Source organism: Podarcis filfolensis, assembly GCF_964270895.1.
Source record: "Podarcis filfolensis genome assembly, chromosome: 2".
In the NCBI taxonomy this organism is placed as follows: Eukaryota; Metazoa; Chordata; class Lepidosauria; order Squamata; family Lacertidae; genus Podarcis; species Podarcis filfolensis.
The window spans coordinates 61,099,886-61,123,254 of NC_139605.1; the positions used below are offsets into that span (position 1 = coordinate 61,099,886).

At 41.9% G+C, this 23,369-nt stretch overlaps 1 protein-coding gene and 1 long non-coding RNA gene across 4 annotated transcripts in view; one reads left to right on the top strand and one right to left on the bottom strand.

Annotated features, from left to right (window-relative positions):
- Positions 1 to 6,929, bottom strand: part of LOC310758038 — a 154,547-nt gene extending 147,618 nt beyond the window's left edge. For both annotated transcript variants that reach the window (XR_014545631.1, XR_014545632.1), the window contains exon 1: positions 6,727 to 6,929. This is a non-coding gene — a long non-coding RNA (uncharacterized lncRNA). The remainder of the gene's footprint in view (positions 1 to 6,726) is intronic.
- A 286-nt stretch (positions 6,930 to 7,215) lies between these two features.
- Positions 7,216 to 23,369, top strand: part of GLRA1 (glycine receptor alpha 1) — a 90,318-nt gene continuing 74,164 nt past the window's right edge. For both annotated transcript variants that reach the window (XM_083603887.1, XM_083603888.1), the window contains exon 1: positions 7,216 to 8,098. In XM_083603887.1, the coding sequence (XP_083460013.1) occupies positions 8,043 to 8,098 (56 nt within the window). In that variant the 5' untranslated portion in view covers positions 7,216 to 8,042. The remainder of the gene's footprint in view (positions 8,099 to 23,369) is intronic.

Below are 23,369 nucleotides of genomic sequence, written 5' to 3' on the forward strand. Positions count from 1 at the left end.
GAGAGCAACCTTGCTAGGAAATCTTTGGGACGCCTGCACATGGGTAGATTTACTGCAAGAGGAAATGCTCCCAAGCATATGTAAATGCTCCTATAATCCTTATGCTCTTGGGTATCTTTTTACACGGCGAACAATATTGTGCTGTTCGTAAAGTGGTGCTTTGTAGAAATGAAATGACACTTTTAGCAATAGCCCCAACCTTCATCTTAAGTCAATTTGTGGTTTGTTAACCACCAGCTTCCTACAGCTTCTTTCTCCTGGTGTATCTTACATAGAAACATCAGTCTGACAAGAGATCTGCTGGAATGGCAGTTGTTGAGAAGAGTCAGTTCCACACATCCTTTGGATTTTGTTTCAAAAGCACGGTATGGCTTCAAGAACACTTAAGCTCGGTCTTTATCACCCCTGTTATACAGAAAATTCCAAGTGGGTCCGAACCTCAATGCTTAAAATCCCTGATAGAGGATAAGGATTGAGAGATCACGCTAAGAGTGGCCAAACTTTGCGCGGCTGCCATAAAACTCAGGGAACAAGCTGTGCTATTACAAAGACTAAGGCCTCAGATGCAAACCCTAGATAATATTTTAGTGACAAAGACCTAAACCACATTTCTAATGGCTGTCATATTCGTACTGTTTATTGTTATAAAGGTAAAGGGACCCCTGACCATTAGGTCCAGTCGTGACTGACTCTCGGGTTGCGGCACTCATCTCGCTTTATTGGCCGAGGGAGCTGGCGTACAGCTTCCGGGTCATGTGGCCAGCATGACTAAGCCGCTTCTGGCGAACCAGAGCAGCACACGGAAACACCGTTTACCTTCCTGCTGGAGCGGTACCTATTTATCTACTTGCACTTTGAGGTGCTTTCGAACTGCTAGGTTGGCAGGAGCAGGGACCGAGCAATGGGAGCTCACCCCGTTGCGGGGATTCGAACCGCCGACCTTCTGATCGGCAAGTCCTACGCTCTGTGGTTTAGACCACAGTGCCACCTGGGTCCCTGTTTATTGTTATATTTGATTGTTAATTCAAACTTAATTCTATTGTGTTTTATGTTCGCTTAGTATGGTATGTGAAGCTGGTCTGGGGCCATAATAAATTTCATTTCAGTTAAGCCAGTGTGGTGGTTAGAGTGTTGGACTAGGACCAGGAAGTTCCAGGTTCAAATCCCCACTCAGCCATAGAGCTCACTGAGTGACCTTGGACCAGCTATGCTCTGTTAGCCTTTTCTACCTCACAGTGCTGCTTTTATGATAAAATGGGGAAGGGGGAGAATGGTATATGCCACCCAGAGCTCCGTGGAAGAAAGATGGAAGATACGTTGAATAATGAGTAAAAATTATAAGCAGATGTCCTTGAGAAATGCTTTAAAGTCGTTTCAATATGGTCACTTTACCTTTTTAAAAAGCCAAGCATTGTGTAATGCAAGGGTGGGGAACTGGATGCAACTGGTGGACTGGATGCTTACCTTCCCCACCCCACCCCCACAAGGCACCCGCCTGTCAATCACCTGATGCCACAATGATGTGACCCATTTTTCTTTGTCCATGCAATTTGAAATCAAATGGCAGAGGCAAAGGCACAGGGCTTTGTATCACATTATAATGGCATTATTCTTCCAACAGCAAAATTAAAGCAAGCATCACAAGATTTGTGCACATAGAAAAAAACTGAGTCCGTTTTTCAGAAATGGCAATGGGCATGTCTTTTTTAAACCATAAATCCATTGAATAACAAGATGCATCCTCCCACCCTTGAGAGATCACTAGATGAGTGGCAACCAACAGGTATAGAATGAATTCTTGAGAAGTAAGGTCAGCATTGGCACTATAAAAAATGGGAAAGAGACTTAACTTAGCACCCAAGGTGACCTGTTTGCCAACAATACCAACTTCCATTACAACCTGCTTCCAGAACTTGTTTACAAATAAATTTTACTTTTCCACTACCATTTCATCCATACGGAGTTGTCCAGTGGAGTTGTATATCAAGGGCCTGATGTGATGAGATAGGAGCACTTAGTGGCCCACTGTGACACTTTGCTGGTAAGTCATTTGCATCCATTCAAGTCATGATTCCAGGAGAGTACTTTTAACAGCTTTTAACAACAGCCCTGTTGTTAGGGTTGATTTTCAGTTTGTAGAGTTAGAGAATGTGGGCAAGATCCTTTGAAAGATCAGGTCAACCACTTGCATGCATGATTTAGTTTAAATTAATATCTATCCGTTGTGTCTATATGTCTCTTTTAATTGTTGTTTAATATTCTTGCTGAGATATATATATATATATATATATATATATATATATGGAAAGCATATAAATATTTTAAATTAAAAATGAGTCCAGACTACACACTAGCATCAGACTTGGTAAAGGCAAAGAGGTGGGAGAGCTTTAGGGCCAACTGTCAGTAAATCCCTCTACCATACACTGAATGTCAATATTCCGTCAAAGTTCTAGATGACTTCAAATGAGGGGCCAATGATGGTTAGAGGAGACTTGTGTTGGCCATTCCTATCATTGTACAGTGGTACCTCGGGTTAAGAACTTAATTTGTTCTGGAGGTCTGTTCTTAACCTGAAACTGTTCTTTACCTGAGGTACCACTTTAGCTAATAGGGCCTCCTGCTGCCACCGCGTGATTTCTGTTCTCATCCTAAAGCAAAGTTCTTAACCCGAGGTACTATTTCTGGGTTAGCGGAGTCTGTAACCTGAAACATCTGTAACCTGAAGCGACTGTAACCCAAGGTACCACTGTAAATCAAAGTTTATGCAACTTCTGATGGTTCCTTTTGATGTTAACACCTTTAGTTTTGATGTTTCCATATCTTGCCTTCTGGTATGTTATCACTATTTACTTACTTACTTACTTACTTACTTACTTACTTACTTACTTTGTGTGTTGTCTGTGCATGACCCTTCTAGGAGACTTAGTTTGAATTATATGCAGATACCACTAAATGATGAGACCTTCAACATAATTTTTAGATATTTCATTCAGCAGGGAAAAGGAGATGTCACAGGAAAAGATAATATAATTCTAAACCCATTCTAAAAAAATAGATTCTTTCCCCCCTCCCCCCCAAAGAAAACAGAATTCTGCAAGCTTTCCCAGATGAAGAAGGTTACTCACCTCCTTCTTTGGTCAAATATTAGGCGGACTTGAAATGGTCTCCATTTTCTTACATTGTATTAAGGAAGAATCTCAATCTCAATGGCCTCACTCTCAAGGAGTGTTTAAAAAATAACACACACAAAGAATGCCACATCTGAGTCCAATTTGGGTAATTGCATCCCAGCCTTGCTCTTTCTTTATTCCCTTGACGTAATTTCAGAATCCAAGGGAAAGGATATGGGTTTAAGGCATGAGAGAGACAACAAGGAGGCCCCAATTGAAGTTATGATCCATTCTAAAACAATTTGGCCAGGATCCAATGAGGTAATTTAGGTAGATGCAAGGGCTTCACTCATCCAGTGGCATGATATGGGTCCCCCCCTTCTTTTCTGTTAATCTTTGAACAACATGCCCAATGCTTATCACAAACTAGCTCCACTGATGTGCCAGAAAGATACATGGCCAGCAAGGGACTTCTACAAGTTCAGGCTATTTGCACATCAAGCCCTGTCATGTCCATTCTGACTGTCAGTGGTTCTCCCAGGTTTCAGGCAGAGAGGTCCTTCCCATCACCTGCCACTTGATCCTTTTAACTGGAGATGCTAGAGACCTATACACACAATGCCCTTTCACCAATCAACAGGCCATGCTGTCTCTCTTGCTTATCCTTTAACCACACCCTTATGGGGCCCAGACCCTACTTGTTCTCTTTCCCCTTAGATCACATCTCAGGGTCCTAATGCCCCACCCTGTGTCCCCACTCCCTTCTACCTTAGATCTTCCTCCCTGACATCCCACTCTTTCATTCTCTGGTCTGTCTCTTCCCTCTTCCTTGAGGCACATGCTGCCTTGCTACCTCCCTCTCTCTTCATTTGCTGTTGGTGGCAACAAGAACAATACTAGATAAAGTCCGTCGTCATCCCCCGCCCCAATAATAGCAAAACAAATCTTCCGCGTACTGATTGTGGATACAAGAGAGGCTGGCTAACACCTTCAGGCAGGCAGAGACATCTGGCTAGCCATTGCTGGAACCTGAAAACAGAATTTCTCTAGCTCAGAAAAGCAAGTTTGTCTTCTTAGAACAGGGGTCAGCAAACTTCTTCAGGAGGGGGCTGGTCCACTGTCCCTCAGACCTTGGGGGGGGACAGACTATATACTGGGGGGGGGAATATATGAACCAATTCCTATGCCCCACAAATAACCCAGAGATGCATTTTAAATAAAAGTACACATTCTACTCATGTAAAAACATGCTGATTCCCGGACCGTCCATGGGCCGGATTTAGAAGGCGATTGGGCTGGATCCAGCCCCGGGCCTTAGTTTGCCTACCAATGTCTTAGAATATGTCCCTCCTTCCCAGTTTATGAACTCCCCATTTTACAATCTGCAACCCTGGCACTGCTTCATCTCCACCCACTCCATCCCACTCCAAAATATAAAGCATAGAGTGGCAAACAATTGAGGCTTCTTTATTTCTCTATTACAGATCCACAGGTATAGAACGCTCCCCCATCAGATATCTGTCTGGTACCATCTTTCTTCAGTTTCAGGAGGAAAGGGAATATTTGGAGCTTTGGAAGTTGGGCAGGAGATGGTTAATGGATCCAGGAATCCTGCTCAAATTCACCTTAAGGGTCTAGGCAAAATTGCTAAATGCTCTTCCTCTGTTAGGGAGATCAGCTGTTTGCTGTCAGTAGCTGACCCACAATGATTAGGAAATGACCTGGCCAAGAGACATACTAAAACAATGGTCTTACGCACACAGCCTCTGAAGTGTAGCACTTCCTAGGACTCCCCCCCCCCACACACACACACCTCACATGGCACTTATATTTTCAACAAACACAGACACACATCCTTACATCATTCAAGGACTGCAAGTGTAAATGATTACACATGCACATGGGAGTCCCAGGCACAAAGATGCAAATGCACATCTATTAACAGCACATATATATTAGACACATTTCACCTCTTTGCTGGGAGGAATACTTGCATTTCCAGGGCAAAAATAATTGTCATGCAAAGTGTAAAGAGGCCCAGGGAAAGCAGAGGAGTACATGCCTTTGAGATCCTTTGATCAAAAGTGCTGTCAGTGTGGGCAGGATCAAATATTTTTAACACCTCTTTCCCCCTTTTCTTCCTAATGTAACACTAACATCTCAACAAATGAAACTGATCTGTAGAAAATGTAAGTTGAAAAAAGAGACATTGCACATACTTCTGTAAACCAAGAAATCTTTAATAAAAATATGTTGTTGTTGTTGTTGTTACTTAAAAAAGAATAGGATAACTGTTTCAATAGGCCCCTTTCCCTTTAGACATTCACTTATTTACACAAACATTTACAACCTACCTATGATTTAAGCAGCTTGCAAGAAATGCAATAATATTCAATATGAAAAGCTCTACGGGGGGGGGGGCGAGTTCTGCACAATCCCAACAAAGTTAAGCACTTCAGCTCCTTGTGATTTGAAATAGGAGAGTTAAACACTTTAATCTCTCCCACTGAAATCCAAGGGACTCAACAGGACATAACTTCAGCTGGAGCATGCCTGTAAATATTAAAGACACTGCTGAAGTGTAGAACACATTGGCATTTAAAATATGCTTCCTATAGGAGAACTCCCCATCAAACTCAGTGGGACTTACTTCTATGTGCAAATATGCGTAGGATTGAACTGCATGCTGAAGTCTCTTTGGTATATAGGAAATCAACAGGAAAGCACTTAATATTACCTATTAAGTCCCACTGATTTAATTATTTCTCTTGGTTATAGAGTTCTGCCAACCTTATTGTCAGTGAGTTGACATCCAACTGTGAAAACATATTGCCTACTGCCTAGGGCTCCCTTGGACCCTCTCAGTTTAGTCATTAATGGATCACATGGAAGTTACATGCATAACCCTTGCTGTATTGAAGAATAGCAAATTACTTGTGACTGGGCAAGCAACCTAGTGATGTCACATCAAAGTAAGTGGGCATCATTCTTTGAACATCAGAGCTAGTACAGGCTGACGTTCATGCCACTCAAGGGTCTGGGGAAATCTGAAAGAGTGAATGCAGTTTCACAACCAATACTGTGTATCGGTTAAATGGGCAAATGCCTTCTTAAACATTTAGGAAGCACTATATTGTAGGTTAATTTCCAGTGCTGTCCTACAGAGACAGGCATAAGCCAGGAGAATGAGCAAAGATAGGCAAAGATGGTCTATTAAAATAATAATAATTGCCACGGTGTGTGTGTATGAATCGCCTGCTTGACAACAAACCTAACTGAATATCAGCAATGGTACTTTACTTTTTTGCCACAGACTGAATGGGAATAATAGAGGCAAGGTAGAAATGTCTGTTCCATGGAGCACATTTTAATAATAATTTTTAAAATAGAAGGATCAATCAAATTGCATGGGGGGAGGAAGCAGAGAAGCCCCTAAAGACAGAATTTCAAGCTCTTATTAATCTCAGGCTTTAATTTTTTAAAAAAATACAGAAGTCGAATCTTTCTTTCTAGATTTGGAGGAATCGACATGCTTTCCATTTAGTGATAAGCAAAAGATGGTGAAGTTTAGCCCTATTCATTCTGTGATCTGAAACTGACAAGTTTTCCTTACCTGTCTCGCTTTGGTGGGTTCCCTCTCTCTGCCGTTTCATTTCCAACTCTGTTTAAAAGTCAAGGGAGGAGGAGGAGAACAAAAGAAAAGCTGTTAAGCGCGCAGATCGCTCCGTGGATCGACACCCAGCGATTGTGTTACATTTGTGGGGAGTGTGTCGTGTCAAAGAGAGATTTGGAAGACTTCTTTTTAGAAGCCGGTGCTTTTGAAAGGAGGAAAAGGGGGAGGAAAAGCCACCAGCACTTTAAAGGTTAAGTTCCTCTGCCGAAGAACAGGCGTTTGATCCAAGCACAACAGAGTGTAGCTTTTCAACCTCGCTAGCCAATGAGACGAGTTGGTGGGCGGAGCGAGGACTCTACAGAGGCAGGCTTATTGTTGGGGTTTTTCTTTTTCTTTTTTTTAAGAAAAACATTTCCTCCAAACCCGCCCCCCCCGCAAACACACCATTATTTTTTTTTTTTAGTTTAGTAAATTAATGCAGCAAGAAAGTCTCAAGATCCGGCGAGTTCTATGGAGGTGAAGATGGGGCGAGGAGGAAAATGGACTGGATCGAGAGATCACTGAGAGACTTTCCTCTTCGGCTTCCTCGCTGATCACCATGGGAATCCCAGCCCCATGAAACTTGCCCTTAGCTTCCTTCCCCACTTTCGCCCCGAGCGATGGGACACCTTCCCTGCAGCAATAATAACTTATTCGTGGGGAAAAGATCCCGGGAAGCTGGAATCGACAGCAGCGAAACGTCGACCCACCGGGAAAGCAACGTTTCCGGAACAATGCAGCAACTGCATAAGGAGGATTGCAAATTCCCTTGGATATAACTGAGGAAGACACCCCGGGCGCCCGAGGAGATTATCCGTTGGGTTTCTTACTCCCACCCACCCCCAGTTTCCCCCCACATGGCCAATATATTCTCGTAGCATTCTGCATGGTCCAGAAGCCCGGTGCGCGCACTGGGATCCTACTGGAAGGAAAGAAGGAAGATTTCTTTGCAGGGATCTGGTCATCCAAGCAAAGCTGTTAACACCGAGAGCAGCGCTGGAGTTTAAATGTCCATTTCCCCCCTCTCTCTCCAAGGTGCTGAAACGTGGGGGGTGGTTTGCTGTCCAGGGTCCTGAAATCCCAGCGCCTCGCCCGTCTATGTTCAACTGCCTCCTCTTCCCCACGCCACCTCTAACTGCAAGGATTGTGTACAAAATTAACAAAGAGGATATTTTCCACCATTTTATCCAGTCTGGTATTTATTTATTTATTTTTGTTTCTAAGTGCCAATTCGCTTGTTCTGACGTGTGGACTACAAATTCATCCGATCTGAAAAAATGTGTAACCTCAATGCACTTGGAGTCTACCTTTGGGAGACCATAGTATTCTTCAGGTAGGCTGTTTTCTAAACCACTGAGCTAGGGGTGTATGGGTATTTGAGATTGCAATGATAAGATCTGGCATGTGCGTTGAGTCCTGCTTGAGAGAAGGAAGTCCTCCTTTGGGATATCCCCACATACTTTTCTCTCTCTCGTTATTTTCTGTTTCTAATTGTTTAATTCAGAGTATAAGGACTTCTGACAGCTTTATGAGTTACTCGGTGTAATTAGCACTGCATTCTCTGCCTGTAACCGCAGTGCTGAAAACGCCAGGTGCTCAAACTGGTAGGAATGCGACAACTAGTGGTGATGGCGAGGGTTGCACTTGTACTCCACGAAACTAAATATTTCATTTTCCGACTGGGGGGAAGGATGCAAATTGAGAAGAGCAATGTTGTGATTATGCCTCTATCATCATTAAACTTTCAGAATCACTTTGTGCTAGGTGAATTATTCTGACTATACCCAACAGATTTAGTAGCAATATCTATATATACGCTGCTATGAAATTCAGCTTTGAAAAAAACTTTCCACAAAAGTTCTCTTGTATGGTTGTTGTTGTTGTTGTTAACTTTGCACATCATAAGACGAGATTGTCAGTGAAATCCTGTGCATGTCTACTCAGAGGTAAACCTCACTACGTTCAGTGGGACATACTGCCAGGTAATTGTCTGGGATTGCAGTATTTGTGAGGGTCTGTCTCCAAAATGACCTGGCCAGCACTGTCACATACTTCTCTCAAAATATCTTACTAATCACAGGGAGGAAATAATTGTTATTTGTCCTGCTGTGTGAGAATGAACAATGCAATCTTCTGAGATAATGAGAGGTGTCATATGCGAATATTTGGAAACCTATATTTGTTTCACAACCTGCAGGATTCAGAAGTATTACACTCCATTTGAGTTGCATGACTGAACCACTTCATCCTCCATGTGTTTTAGTAGAGCAAAGATGTTGTTTTGACAGAAGAAGCTGAGTTAATGATAGATAGATATTGATACATTTTATATATAGAAATATTGCCAAAGCAATGCTTCTTTCTTTCTTTCTACAGACGCACTATTATAATCTCTTAGATGTTAGAATTAATTGGCTTTGTTCTAAGAAGGTCAGTGTTGGAAGCCTTTTCATTCTTCCAATTAATCAAAATAAAATAAATAAGACCTCCAGTACGAAACATATTTGCCCTTCCAGAGGTCATATAATATAGGGAATCTGCATTTACAAAGCATACACATGCAGTGCTGAATGAAAGCATATGCAACCCTGCATGCCATAGACTTCAGTGGGACTTCTACTGCCTATCTGTGTACAGGATTGCAACCTTAATTCAGCAGAAATGTGTCATATGCTTTCACCCTGAATTGAAAATATCTTAAATGTAGATCTCCTCGTGGAGTGTGGTAAGCTAATCTCTATGCAGGACAGTGAAGAGGTTACACTGGAATGCAAAACAAATGAGAGAGAGAGATCACAATATTTAAGAAGAGAGATGAGCATTACGTGCCTAAACAGTTTAGAATGTCAGCAAAGCCTCCTAAAAGAAACAAGAAAGCTTTTCACCTAAAGTTATAGCAGGGCCTGTAATAGATGGAAACCAAAGATTGTTCCTCCATTCCAAGGACTAATCAAAAGCAGGGGATATGTATAGTTAAATATTCCTATGCTTCCATCTTGTTCCAGTTTAGAATGTAAGTCATGTTTTATATGAAACATATGCATTCAGACTCCTATACCTTGAGAATTTTAGGTCCTGCCCATTCCATGTTGAACTACCTCACAGGCATGTTGTGGGAAAGAAACTTCATAATGACTGTATCAGCACAATCCTGTAACGCAAACTCAGCCCTACTGAGTTCAATGGAGCTTACTCCCAGGTAAGAAGGTGCAGGATTGCAGCTGATGTTACACAGCTTTACGCTGGCGTTTTTAGATATTTGCCACAACTACCCTTCTGGGTCTAAGGAACTTGGAGCAACCTTAACCTGACATCTGCAAATATTCCCAAAAGCAACAGTGTCTGTAGAAAAGAGTTTCTTCCTGTCTCTTGTACCTTCCACCACCATGATGCTCATCTTCAGCCAAACATTTGAGATTTTAGTGTAGTGGATTAAGGGCTAATTCGAAAGTTAATAAAAACCAATTATACCTGCAGAGTGATATGTGATGTTAAAAATGCAACAACCTAGTAATCCAATAACCCATGATAGAACAGAAATATGCAGTGCATTAGATAGCATTGTATGCCTCCTCTCCCCACCGACCTGTCAAACCCAAGTAGCTTAGGATTGAAGTAAGAGCCCATACTGCGTCAACACATAGTCTGCAATATGAAAATAAAAAAGGGAGGGGAAAGCATATACAGCAATTACATGAGAGATGAAAGCTAAGCTTCTGTTGAAACATAAGGCCTTCTGTAAGCCATTAAAACCTTCCAAATCTGTAGGGACAAATAGCATCTGGTATGTGATTGCAAACATTATGATATTGCCAATATAATATTTGCCTCTGTTACGCTCAGAGTATTTTTGAAAGAATTTGATTCAAACGGGCCTTTCATGGAAGAAGTTTGGACATCAGTATCCTTGTATATGAGCAAGCCTTTGCAGGCTGCAACAGTTTCAATATATAGCTAGGCTGAGGCTAAAAGGGAATGGAAAATGGCATTTATGTTTGACAAATCATAGAATTGTAGGGTTACCAAGTCTTGTCTACCAACAGAGTTATAGACAGAACTCTACGAAGTCTAGGTATTGTTAGAGCACAAGTACTCTCTTTTATAGTATCCTCAATGCAAAGTGCAAAACTTTGCTGCTAATTAATACAGAGAGTGATACATCTAAATGCCTACCTGCCTAACAGATACAATCACTGATCCTGGTTGTCCGTACAAGGTGCTCATAATGTACTGAGACAAATATCAATGTGAGCTTACAAATATATACGGTAATTTTTAAAAAGTGATATTTTCATTGTCTCATTTGTATTGTCACTGTCTAAAATAAGTCCATAAATGATCTGTCTAAGCAATGAATATCCAATCCATATTTTAAAGTGACTGGTCATATCACAGACATAATTTGGGTTGTGCATTGAGGAAGATGGGTGCTGGTGCATCTTTAAAGTTCATTAAATAGGGCTAAGCTTGATTCTTAGCTCTTTTGTGCTGAAATAAATTAGAAGCAACTTTCCCTGAAGTTAGTAGGAAGGTTGGTTGGTTTGGACTTCCAAGGGAAAGCAGTATCTGAAGCTACGTTGCACCAAAAGCAGTTCCTCAGATTCACAGAACCTGTTATACATGAATTAGGCCTTTCCTGTAGTGATGAGTTTGCACTTAGCAGAATAGTATTGGTTGGTAAACTGCAACTTCCTGGCTGTTCAAAGAACCTGTTGGATACACTTAACTACTTTAGCTATCATTTTCCTGCATCTTGTTGATTTCCATTGCAAACACAGTTCTAACGGATGAGAGGCTGCCATATTAACATGTTAATTTCCATTTCTATTTAACACAAGAGTATAGCGATCTGCTTTTTTGGAATCTCGCTAGAAATAAACTTTAATTAAAAAAAAAGTAGAGAAAAGAAAAAGCATTACTCTTGCCCTTGGGACATAAAAATGCAGCCAAGATTCCAGATAGCCAGTCTTTTCTTTGCACCTCTGCAGTGCTGGATAACATTGCAGTGGAATTTGTAAGTAAGACAGCAAGAGAGGTTTCCAGGACCATGTGTCTAATACCATGCCCCCATTGTTGTTGCTTAAAGGAATGCTTTGTACACACTAAGGGGTAGGGGGAAATTATTATATTTCTGCTCTAGCCTAGACTTTGCCTAAAAGAGCTTAAACCCCTATTAAGTATTATTATTATTATTATTATTATTATTATTACTACTACTACTACTACTACTACTGATTTCTCTTCTATTATGTACAGTCCATAATTTAATCCCATGTTTGTCTTTTATGTTATATCTTTTTTAAAATTCACATTTGAAATATTCATCACAATATTAAAGGGGGGAATTTAAACATGTAATTTCTACAGAGTACATAATAGAATGACACTAACACTTCTCTTCCACACTTGAGTTAACAAGATCTCTTGATCTCTCTCTCTCTATTTGCTTCTTCTGTCTCAATTAGTCGACAGGATTTCTGAGAATCCCTTTAACAATTTTTAAATGATACGGGAATCTATAAAGTCCTGCAGAAGATTGATAGGAACAGGTTTCTCCCAAGTTGGCTTAATACAGGGGTGTTACTAGGTGCTTAATAGATTTGGGAAGCAGGGTAATGGCAGATATTTGGATAAATGCATAGGGTACCTCTGGGCAAATTTAAGATAGGAATTGGCTGGGGTCTCCTCAGCACCACAGTTTGCAACACACCGAACCACTCTGTAAGCACAGTACATATATTAAAAAATCAATTTTAAAAGAGGAAGAGGAGATTTGGGGTCTGACCCTAACCATGTCCCTGGCTGAATTGCTCACAATGCAGCACAGAAAAACTAATGTGGCCAATTTGGTCTTTTTTTTTTTTAATCCGTCTTAGGTTCCTGTAAGATATAAAAACTAGTCAGTTAGATCAGTCCAAAAGCCTATGTAGGCTACCATAATTTCCTTCCAAAAGCCACCATCCCAATATCTCTGGAGAGCTTTCAAGCCCTGCACTGAGCTGCTGCCCAAATTTCTCTAATGGTCACCACACTTGCTCCTACTAGAGCAGGGGTAGGCAACCTAAGGCCCGTGGGCCGGATGTGGCCCAATCGCCTTCTCAATCCAGCCCACGGACGGTCCAGGAATCAGCGTGTTTTTACATGAGTAGAATGTGTGCTTTTGTTTAAAATGCATATCTGGGTTATTGTGGGGCACAGGAATTTGTTCATTTCCCCCCACCCCAAAATATAGTCCGGCCCACCACATGGTCCAAGGGACGGTGGACCAGCCCACAGCTGGAAAAGGATGCAGACCCCTGTACTAGAGCACCGGGGGATGATGATGGTGCAGATGATGGTGGTCATAAAAAAGAGGGTCTTAGCTCTGTAGCAAAGCACATGTTTTGCATATAGAAGGTCTCAGGCTCCACCCCTGACATTTCCAGTTTATAGAATTATGTAGCATGTTATGGGGAAGCTCTCTGTCCAAAACCTCAGAAATCTGCTGCCAGTTGGAGTAGACAATTCTGGACAAACGGGCCACATCCCATGCTCCTTTTTCTTTTCTTTTCTTTTTTCTTTTTTACAAACTTTACTGAAAACTTTTAAAACTATTACCAATTGTATTTGTCTTCCAAGACAAAGACATGTACAGATGTTAAGTCTGGTACTATGCAGTCATCCACATGGCATCAAAAGAAACCTGGAAAAGCATTTATGTTGTGGACTGAGTATTTTCCATGGTTGGCAATAGTAGCCGTATTAGTCTTTTGCAATCTCAAGCATCTCCTTCGGGATTAAGAGTCATAAGGTAAAGGTTCAGAATTGTCTTTGGTTGTCCCTTTGTTCGTCCAATGCCCATGACAAACCCCTCAACAGCCTGCATTGTCGGAAGAGTCAAAGGATAAGAGGAAAGTAGCTTTCACATTCATTTGCAGACATCTATTCAATCTGAGCAGGTAGTACTAGAGGCAGGAGGATTTGTTGCTCTCTCCACAAAATGACTCAACTCCGTAATGAAAGCATTTGGAAGAGGCAAAGCACTGCAGCAGCCACAAGTCCCTGCAAAAGGCTTGGGCAGATAGCTTTATAGGATGACCCCCTATCCTCGTGAGATTTGGTCAAGAAAGATTAACATTCCCAGCATCAGAATGTGGATGTTTGTCAATGTCTACTAATGGAATAAATAAAAGCAGTAGAAAGTTCTACCTTTCTGCCACCTTTCTGTCCATCCATACACAGACATTTCAGAGCAAATACACAAAGCCTCCTTAGAAAAGGGAACTGCAAGGTGTGGGCTAATACAACGGAAGGATCATTATTTTTTTACCTGCCGCAAAGTGATTTGAGAATCAGAGAGATCAGAATATGAGTAGATGTTAATTTCGAATTAGGGTTCCTATATGTCAGAATGGAACTGTTTCATTTCTCCAAATCTAGGTGCTTAAAGGACCAGTGAAGACCAGTTTTCTAGCCTGTTTACATTTGGTACTAAAGCTACAGCTGTAACTGCACTTGTTAGGCAATGGGCCTTCCTTCTGCATAAGCATGGTTAGCAACACAGGAATCTAACCTAATCAATTAATTAATACCCCACCCATCTGGCTGGGTTTTCCCAGCCACTCTGAGTGGCTTACAGCATGTTTAAAAGCATAATTAAAAAATAAAGCATTAAAAACCTCCCAATACAGGGCTGCCTTCAGATGTCTTCTGAAAGTTGTGTAATTCTTTATCTCCTTGACATCTGAAGGGAGGGCATTCCACAGAGAGGGCACCTTATATCAAGACCGACCGGTTGGCCTCTCTAGGCTCAATATTATCTGTACAGGCTGGCAACAGCTCTCCAGGAATTCAGACCGGGCTGACTCCAAGCCCTACGTGGAGATGCTGGAGGTTCAACTTGGAACCTTCTGAATGCAAGACAGATGTTACCACTGATCTATGGTTGCTTCCCAAAGGATTGTGCTGTGAGGAAAAGTTCCCTAAATCATCGGCATCGTCCCCTCCTCCCTTACTTTTAATGCATTTTTATTCTGATTAGTTGTCTTTACAAGCTGACTTCCTGCTCTTACTGTCCTTTGTACTTTCACTGGCACTGTGGCAATGGGCAAGTTATTTCCATTTGTCACCTTGACTGTTGTGTTTAATGGGATCATCTTTTCAAAGCTTCTAACAGAATTCCAACCGTACTTGCTTGGAAATGAGTTCCATTACTTTCCGTGGAACGTACTTGCAAGTAAGGATGTCCAGGACTACATTCTAAGTCATTCATTTTCCTCCACCCTCTTACCCTCTCACCCTCTCTCTCTCTCCCTCCCTCTCTCTCTCTCTCTCTCTCTCTCACACACACACACACACAGAGAGACGGGGGGGGATTTTGAATGATTTCATATACTGGCTGCGATTCAAAAATGCCCTAAAGAATCTGGATAAATCAGCATTAGAAAACCTGATGAAATAATTGATAACCTATGCATAAGGGGGGAGGGGGGAATCACAGGGTGAGGACCTACACAAAGGCAAGATGCCTAGCTGAAGAGATAATGTTTGATTATGTTTTCTGAGACCCAGTTAAATGTGAGGCTACATTTGTACAAATAAGTAACCAACCACTGCAGGGGGTGGGGAGCCCTGTTTAGGGAAGTTTTTAATGTCTGGTGTTTTGTTGTATTTTTAATATTTTATTGAAAGCCACCCAGAGTGCCTGGGGAAAACAGTCAGATGGGTGGGGTATAAATAATAAATTTATTATTATTATTGTTGTTGTTGTTGTTGTTGTTGTTGTTGTTGTTGTTGTTGTTGTTATCATCATCATCATCATCATCATCAAAAAACTTGCTGGGGGGAAACACTGGAAAAAGTACATAGTAAAGTGTCTCATGGCTGAGCACATTTCAATGGCTTATTAACTCTCATACTTCCTTCTGTCCATAAAATATCCGTGATGCCTCTTCATAAAATATCCATGATTATCTCTAAAATTGATAACTGACAGGTACAAAGCACATGGGATGTACACAGATTTTACGTAGGTTGAGATCAACAAATAACTCTGCTGAAAATTCACAGGTTACTTTTTTCTGACATGTAAAGTGACAGGCATTGACTCTCATTGCCGAAGTCATGACTGTTTACATATTAGAAAATGAGAAAGCTACAGACTTGAATGGAATCAAATAGCTTGCATTCATGGAATCATAGGCCATGGGGCCTAATCCAGTGATCATTAATATCAACCCTCTGTCCTAAAGCAGACATGTCTGTCTTAACTAGGCCTCATTAAATTTTGCTAAATAAATAGTAGAAGTGAACATGTGTTTTTGGTCTGGTTTTAGTTTATTGAAGATTTTAATTATTCTTTTGAATTTTTAAATTCCTGTTTTTAACTCTGTCTCTTAACTGCTTAGACATTCCATCTACAATTGAGCAGTATATATATAGTTAAATAAATTCTTATAAGTTTAATAAGTACCCCACCAGAAAATACCAGCAATAAATAAGATACTTCACTGGCAAATGAGTCGCCATTGGCAGTCTGCTAGCAAAAGCAGCTAAAGGCAATATATGCCAAACTACACAGAATTTTGTTGACCAAATCACAATCTTAAAATTGCCAAACTTTCAGATAATTAGAGAGCCTAATGACTAAGTTCCAATATGCTGGACATCTCCTCTTCCGAAACCACCACACAGTAGTCTTCAAGAGGGAGATGACTGAAAGAAAGATAGGGAGAGAGAGAAAAAGGAGAGGATGTGCTCTTCAGAACAAAATGCATTATATATAGACAATTATTCATGTGATATCTTGCACTGTGTAAGCCACTTACTTAGCTAACGCATTGCATCATGTAAATATGTTGCGTTGACAGCAAACAAATGTGTCTCTGTTGCATCAGTACAAAATAAACCATAAGAAATATTGGCTGACAGATTCACTCTCATATCCCATTCCACAGAGATCTTTTTTTAAAAAAGGGGGGGAAAGGAAAAGGCTAAATTTGTAGGACGGCCTTCAGAAAGCTGAGGTGTTTCAGCCTTCTTTTCTTCTAAGGAAAAGGAGAAATAGTTAGAAAGGGTTTGCCGAAACGAAAAGCAGTGCATGCATGGTACAGCAGCTCTTGCAGTGCCATCAATCATTGCACATTGTCTTCAGATGCAAGCCGGCGGCGGCAGCCCAAGATACACCAATAGATGACTCCCAAGACGAACTCCCTTCCATGTTTGTTTTCATTAGCAGCACACATTTCAAAGGAAGCTGTGCAATCGCGGCAATGTCCACCCACCCCCCCAGAAAAAAGGAAAATCAATGGGAGTGTGAATATATGTAACTCAGGGCCATTCAGCAGGGTGAGAGCGGCATTTTAAGGGGAAATTCCTGCTGCTGCCTCCCACACAAGCCAAGCCTCCCATCATTTTTCTTATTAATGTCCTAGTGGGTTTGAGGAGAGAGAAAGCCTCTAGTTCTGTTAAAAACCAACACAGTTCATTTAGTGCCTCCAAGCAGAAAAAAGAGAGGCGTAAGACAGACACAAGAGGAAGCTGGTTCCATCTTGGAATATATTAAAATTCATTTTCAAAGATCCAACATTATAAATGGAAAGGTTCAGGATCATATTCTCTGAATTCATATTTGGGGCTGGCCAATCCCCTTCGCAGTAAAGCTCCCTAAAGCTGGACATCACATTTGATGGTCTGTTGCTTGACAGGGTAGATACAAACTCTCCGCTCAGGAGCCTGTTTTCCTCTCCACAGTTTATCGCGTTTTGCCAGAAGTTTAAATTTGGATGTGGAAATCAGATATGTGAAAACAGATATTAAAGTGCTGCCTCTTATGCCCCAGAACGCTCACACATTTTTTATTGTTGTTGTTATTGGAACAAATGCTGAGTGGGTTTCCAAGCAAAGAATTTATTCATTGAGTAGCGAGGTATCGAAGGGAAACACAATGCTTCTCCATCTTGTAGAAGCAAAGCCTTCTTTTAAGGACTGTCAAGTAGAATTAAGGTCACAAAAGTCTCTCGGCCTCTCGGGATTCTAAAAATGGAGGGATTTGGAAATAGTGCATATTCACATACAAAACAAACCCCAATAGAAGAAAACGACAGACTCATTATGAATCATGTTGGCCAAGAAAGTAAAGTATGGCTCCTTTTTCCACCCACCACCTGCTCTCCAATCTCATAAGGCTATATCTGGAAATAAACTGCACCAGCCCCTTTCGTTCTGCTCCATCTATCACAGTCACCTTCAAAATCAGTCAAAAAAGTAAAAAGCCATGCTGGCCCATAAGAAACTTTCCAGGCCAATATTTTCATTAGGTCAACCCAAAAGTCACAAAATGGTGTGCTAGCTTCATCACGCCAGATTTATGAGAATCGGAAAGCTTGCACACTATTTTGAGACATTTGAGTTGGCCTAATAAAGATATTGTGCCAATATGGATTTTAAAATCAGTAGGATTCATATTTTTCAGCAGCAGTCAGTGGCACAAATGAAGGGCGAGACTGAGGCTATGTACATACTAACCGGTTTGTTGAACAAAAATATAGCTTTTCTCAATCTGGAATCATTCATATTCATCCTTAACACAGTGCTTTCAATCTAGATTGATTCCAAGATCTTGCTGTCCACAAGGTTCAGTGTGATTACTTGAAAACCCACCCCTTGATTACATTATCCATGCTTGCACATGCCCCGGGTAAATGAAAAAGAATTGATAATTGCAAGCTTGGTATGTGCCCACCCACAGCCCCATTGGGCAGGTGTGGAGAGACCCCCTCCTCCATTGCCAGGACAAATTGCAGGGTAATGCAGAATCAACCTGCAACAAGCTTTTATTTTTGGAATTTATTTTCTCAAGAAGCACTTTTCAGGGGCAAACAATATGCAGCAGATCTCAGTTGTGTGTGGACTATGCAAAAACAATAACAAGTACTCACGCCATTGATTCTAGAATGAAATGTTGTGTGTATGCAGCCTGAGACTAATTCATCTCACTCTTCCACATTTATGTGGATTTCAGAGTTCAGACATAACACCTTTTGTCAGTAAACAAACCAGACTTCTAAAGGAGTGCCACTGTTGTGTGCAGCTAAAAAGTCATTGCTGTCTCTTAGAGCCCGTAAGCACTATATTAAAAAAAATTAAAAAATTCTCAGACATCAGTGTTAACAAAGGAATTACAAGGGAAGGGAAATCACTGCACAGACCACATTTACCTATAAATTCTTCTCAGAATGGAAAGGTTACATTGATGCATTATGTGTTTATAAGGGTCTAGAATAGTCAAATGTCTGCACGTTATTCTCCACTTTAGTTCTACTCAGAGCAGACCCATTGACATTACTGGACCTAAGTTTGTAATGTCTATTATTTTCTGTGGGTCTAATCTGAGTATGATGAACATTGAACCCAATCCTGCAAGACATTGGCGGGGGGGGACTGGTAAATTTGCTTTATTTAACAGAGATGTTATTTCAAGTAGTTTGATAAACAGCTGTTGCTATTATCTGTAGGGAATCCATAATTGTACTTTGATCATTACTATTTATTTATTTATTTAAAAATATTCATCCTGGTACCAGGATTACAGCTAGATGCAAGGGCTGCCTTGATAGGACCAGTTCAGGGCTGCATGGCTGCCATGGAAATATGTCTCTCAATATGTCACTGACCTAACACATACTGCAGAGAATGTTCTTTATTTTGCTAGTGCTCTTTGTGCTAGGGCAGGAAGCGGGGCTCTGAATTTGAGGGGGGTTAAGGTTCTCTTGGTCATTGAAAGCGGCTGGCCTTGGGCTTGCTGATCAAAAGGTTGGCAGTTCGAATCCCCGTGACGGGGTGAGCTCCCATTGCTCAGTCCCAGCTCCTGCCAACCTAGCAGTTCAAAACCACGCCAAAAGTGCAAGTAGATTAATAGGTACTGCTCCGGGGTGGGGGGAGGCAAATTACATTTCCTTGTGCTGCTCTGGTGTCAGTGTTCCATTGCGCCAGAAGCAGCTTAGTCATGCTGGCCACATGACCCTGAAAAGCTGTCTGTGGACAAACGCCAGCTCCCTTGGCCTGTAAAGCGAGATGAGCGCTGCACCCCAGAGTCATTTGCGACTGGACTTAACTGTCAGGGGTCCCTTTACCTTTACCTTTTTAAGGTTGTCTTGGTCAAACCATTGTCTGGTATAATACAGATTGGTGGCTGCTACTCCCCTGCAGGGGTGGAGGGCCCAATAAAGATGATCCACCCCAGAGACTTCTGGAATCCAATGGATTCTTGCAAACCCTGGGGGAGTTACTAGGTGGCAGTGCTGGTGATCATATCAGTGCCCTGGACTTGATATGGAATGGCAAAAAGAAGAGGATAATTTTCATGATTGTTTCAGAGGAACCTTTCCAACACTGGTTTTTAGGTGAAATTTGGGGAAAGGAGCAAGTCAGATAACAGCTGCAGCACAGACGGTGGAGATCTCATTGTGTAGTTATTATGTACTAGATCCTATTGATCTCATTAGTGTGGTGGCAAGGACAGGGAAGAAGGTGTTATTTATTGCCTCTATTGTCTCCTCAAGTAGTCATCTGGCAGAGCTGTAGGATGTTGGAGCCCACAGGTGCTTGCTGTGGCTAGCTTTTATGGCATGGCACTTTGGGGATAAAGAAGCCTATGTCTATGCTGACTTCATGGTTGCAGCAAGTCCAAATGAGGTGTCCAGTCCACCATCAGGTCCAGTTTTGTGTGTTTAGTCTTTGAGGCCTAAGAGTGTGGACAAAACGCTTGAGATGGTGTGCCTCCTTGACCATCTGTCCTACCTGGACGTGTCCTGAACCACTGTCCTACCTGGCAGCAAGTCAGTGTGCCACGTTCAAAGTCCAAGGGTCCATCCACACAAGCAAAGTCCAAAATCTGAAGGTCAGGAAACAAGGTTCAGGGTCAATCCAAGCAGTCAGGATACAGTCCCAAGTCAAACCCAAAGCACAGCCCCATGGCAATCCAGGAGCATCCAAGTCAAGGTCCACATGGGCAGTTGAGCAGACAGAGCACCTCAGCTCTGTTGCCCTTTTATACTTTGCATGCTGATTGCAACATCTGGGCTTGATGAGGCATATGGCCCTCACCTGCTCCAAGCTTATTCCAGCTGAGGAATCACACACCTTCTCCCAGGGCTAGCGAGCCCCAGCTGGCCAGCTAGAGAGTTGGGCTATGGGGCCTTGCCTGCTTCAGCCTCTTGGAGTGCCCTGCTTACTTCTCCCTATACCTCAAAGCCTGCCTTGTTCGTGGAGACAGGGCCCCCTCTGGTGATGGGTCCTGCTACACTGGCCCCCATCCCCTTGTCATCCCCCATCATCCCGTGAGTACTTCCTACACCAATCTCTCCTTCCCCATCCCCAGCTTGCCCCTGTGTGTCTCAGTCCTGCATACACCCCTCACTGTGATCCTCTTCTCATTCCCCCTCCCCATTGTCCTGCCAGTTCATGACACCATGTCTGCCATGGCTAGTTCAAGCAAGCCAGGGGACTTGACCAGGTGAGCTCAATTTGTGGTGAATGCATCAGAAGGGCAGGGTGCTCGGTGCCTTGAAAGAGGTGGAGCTGTGTCCTCTCCTTAAAAAAAAAACATACTTGATCCAGAGACAGTGAACAACTACCACCTAGTCACTAATATCTTCTTCCTGACACGGTAGTTTGCCATTCAGCTTCAGATACTCTTGAAGGATATACCAGCCTGGGTTCAGGTCCAAATCAGCCTTGGTCACCTTACTGGATGACCTTTATCAGGAATGAGACTGAAAAAGGTGAGATCTGTTGGGGATGATTGTGCTACATTTGCTTGGAATTTGGTGTGTTGCAATCCAAAAAAGGGCATTTTTGTTACAGACCACCCAACTATGGAACTTATTTTCCTTCCAGATAAGATCTGTGAGCTTTCACTACCAGTTAAAAACTCATCTTTTGGTTGGATTTCTTCTCCTCTGTACCCTGCATTTCGGTATTTTTATTTGTACTAGATGCTATGGATTGTTCGATGTGGATTGTAACTGTGTTGTGTGCTTTTAATTTGTTCAGAACATTTCAATTATTGTTGTGAAGGTATGTTGCCTGAAAAGTAGTCTATAAATCTAAATACCATGTTGCTGCTGTTTGCGGTTGTTGTTGTTTGAAAGGTAGTCTCATTAATTGCAGTTGGGCTGACTTCTAAGTAAGTATGATTCACATTGCAAACATACTTGGAAATAAACCTCGTTGGTTTATGTTCACGTGATCTCTGTTCACTCTGGTATGGCTGGTTCCAGTTTCAGGTGGCACTTAGACAAAGTGTTTCCTCTTGGGAGGCTCTGGTGACTTTACCTGGTGACAGTGCCATGCAGAAGCAGCATCTGCATTGCTCTGGACAGTGCTGGGTGCCTGGGTCTAGCTGTCATTTTAATTCTTCACTATGCCCTGCTGCAGTGCTATGTTTGTGGCATTGTGAGGGATTTTTATTTTTATTATTAATTATTATTAATTTTTCATTAATAAAAATCCAATGGAGGCCACATCAATACAATGCCAAATCACAATACAACCAAAAGAGCCAATTAAACAGTTCCAAATTAAACATTTTTGGATGACATCCCACATTGTGAAGGATTTAAATGGTGGTTTGACCCAGCTACCAGTACTGCTGGCTTGGGGGGGGGGATTCAAAGGGGGAAGACAGGGCAGGTGTCAGTGATGGGCTCTATGGATGGCTGGGGGCCTCGCAGCTACCCAGGAACACCAGTCCACAGCTCCCATTATCCAGGCAAAGCATGCCCAACTGGAATAAATGGCAACATTCCCACTAACTTTACTGTTGTGGGTTGCACTTCTCGTGTTTAGGATGGATTCACACATGCATATGGATCAGTGGGCATCTCATCACCTGATGGCATCACTTAATGACCATCAGCTGAAGAGGAGGTCTTTCACTGGCTACGAAACGATGTGAAGTTTGTCTATGGTGTTTCGTTTGATGTTAGCTGTCACTCGTATGCAAGGAATCGCTCAACACTGCAGTGACTGACCAATGAACATCCATATGTGAATTCACCCATAGGCCATCCCTTAGCTATAGAATGGCCTTTGCCAACAAGGTAGCCTCTAGATGTTTTATGCAATGACTTCCATAAGCCTCAGTCAACTGTACCATGACAGTGGCCATGCTGGTTGGAGTTGACTTGAAAACATCTGGAGGGTTCCAGGTTAGGGAAGAGTGCTATAGGATCACCGTACTATAATTGCACTTCTGAGCCTAAAGATAAGAAATGCAAATAGACAAAGTTAGAACTTTTGCTGGACTAATTTCTAAGGATACAGGAATGTGAAACTTTTAAGTTCCACAAACCGCTTCATCAGATTACTGCCTGATAAACACTTCTGTGTGAAACGAGTTTTCACATTTGAACATTGATAGTTCTTTAAGTGTATTATCACCTTGTTTATTTTGCATTTCTGTTTTAAAAAATATTTTTATTGTTACAGAAACATTACGGTGCGTGTGATTTGTGATGGACTGAATCGGTTATCAGGGTGTTCTTTTTAAAAAAGAGTTTGCTGTGCAGTTTCATGAAATCAAAGGCAACAACAGATTCTATACATGCTAGACGTTGCATCTT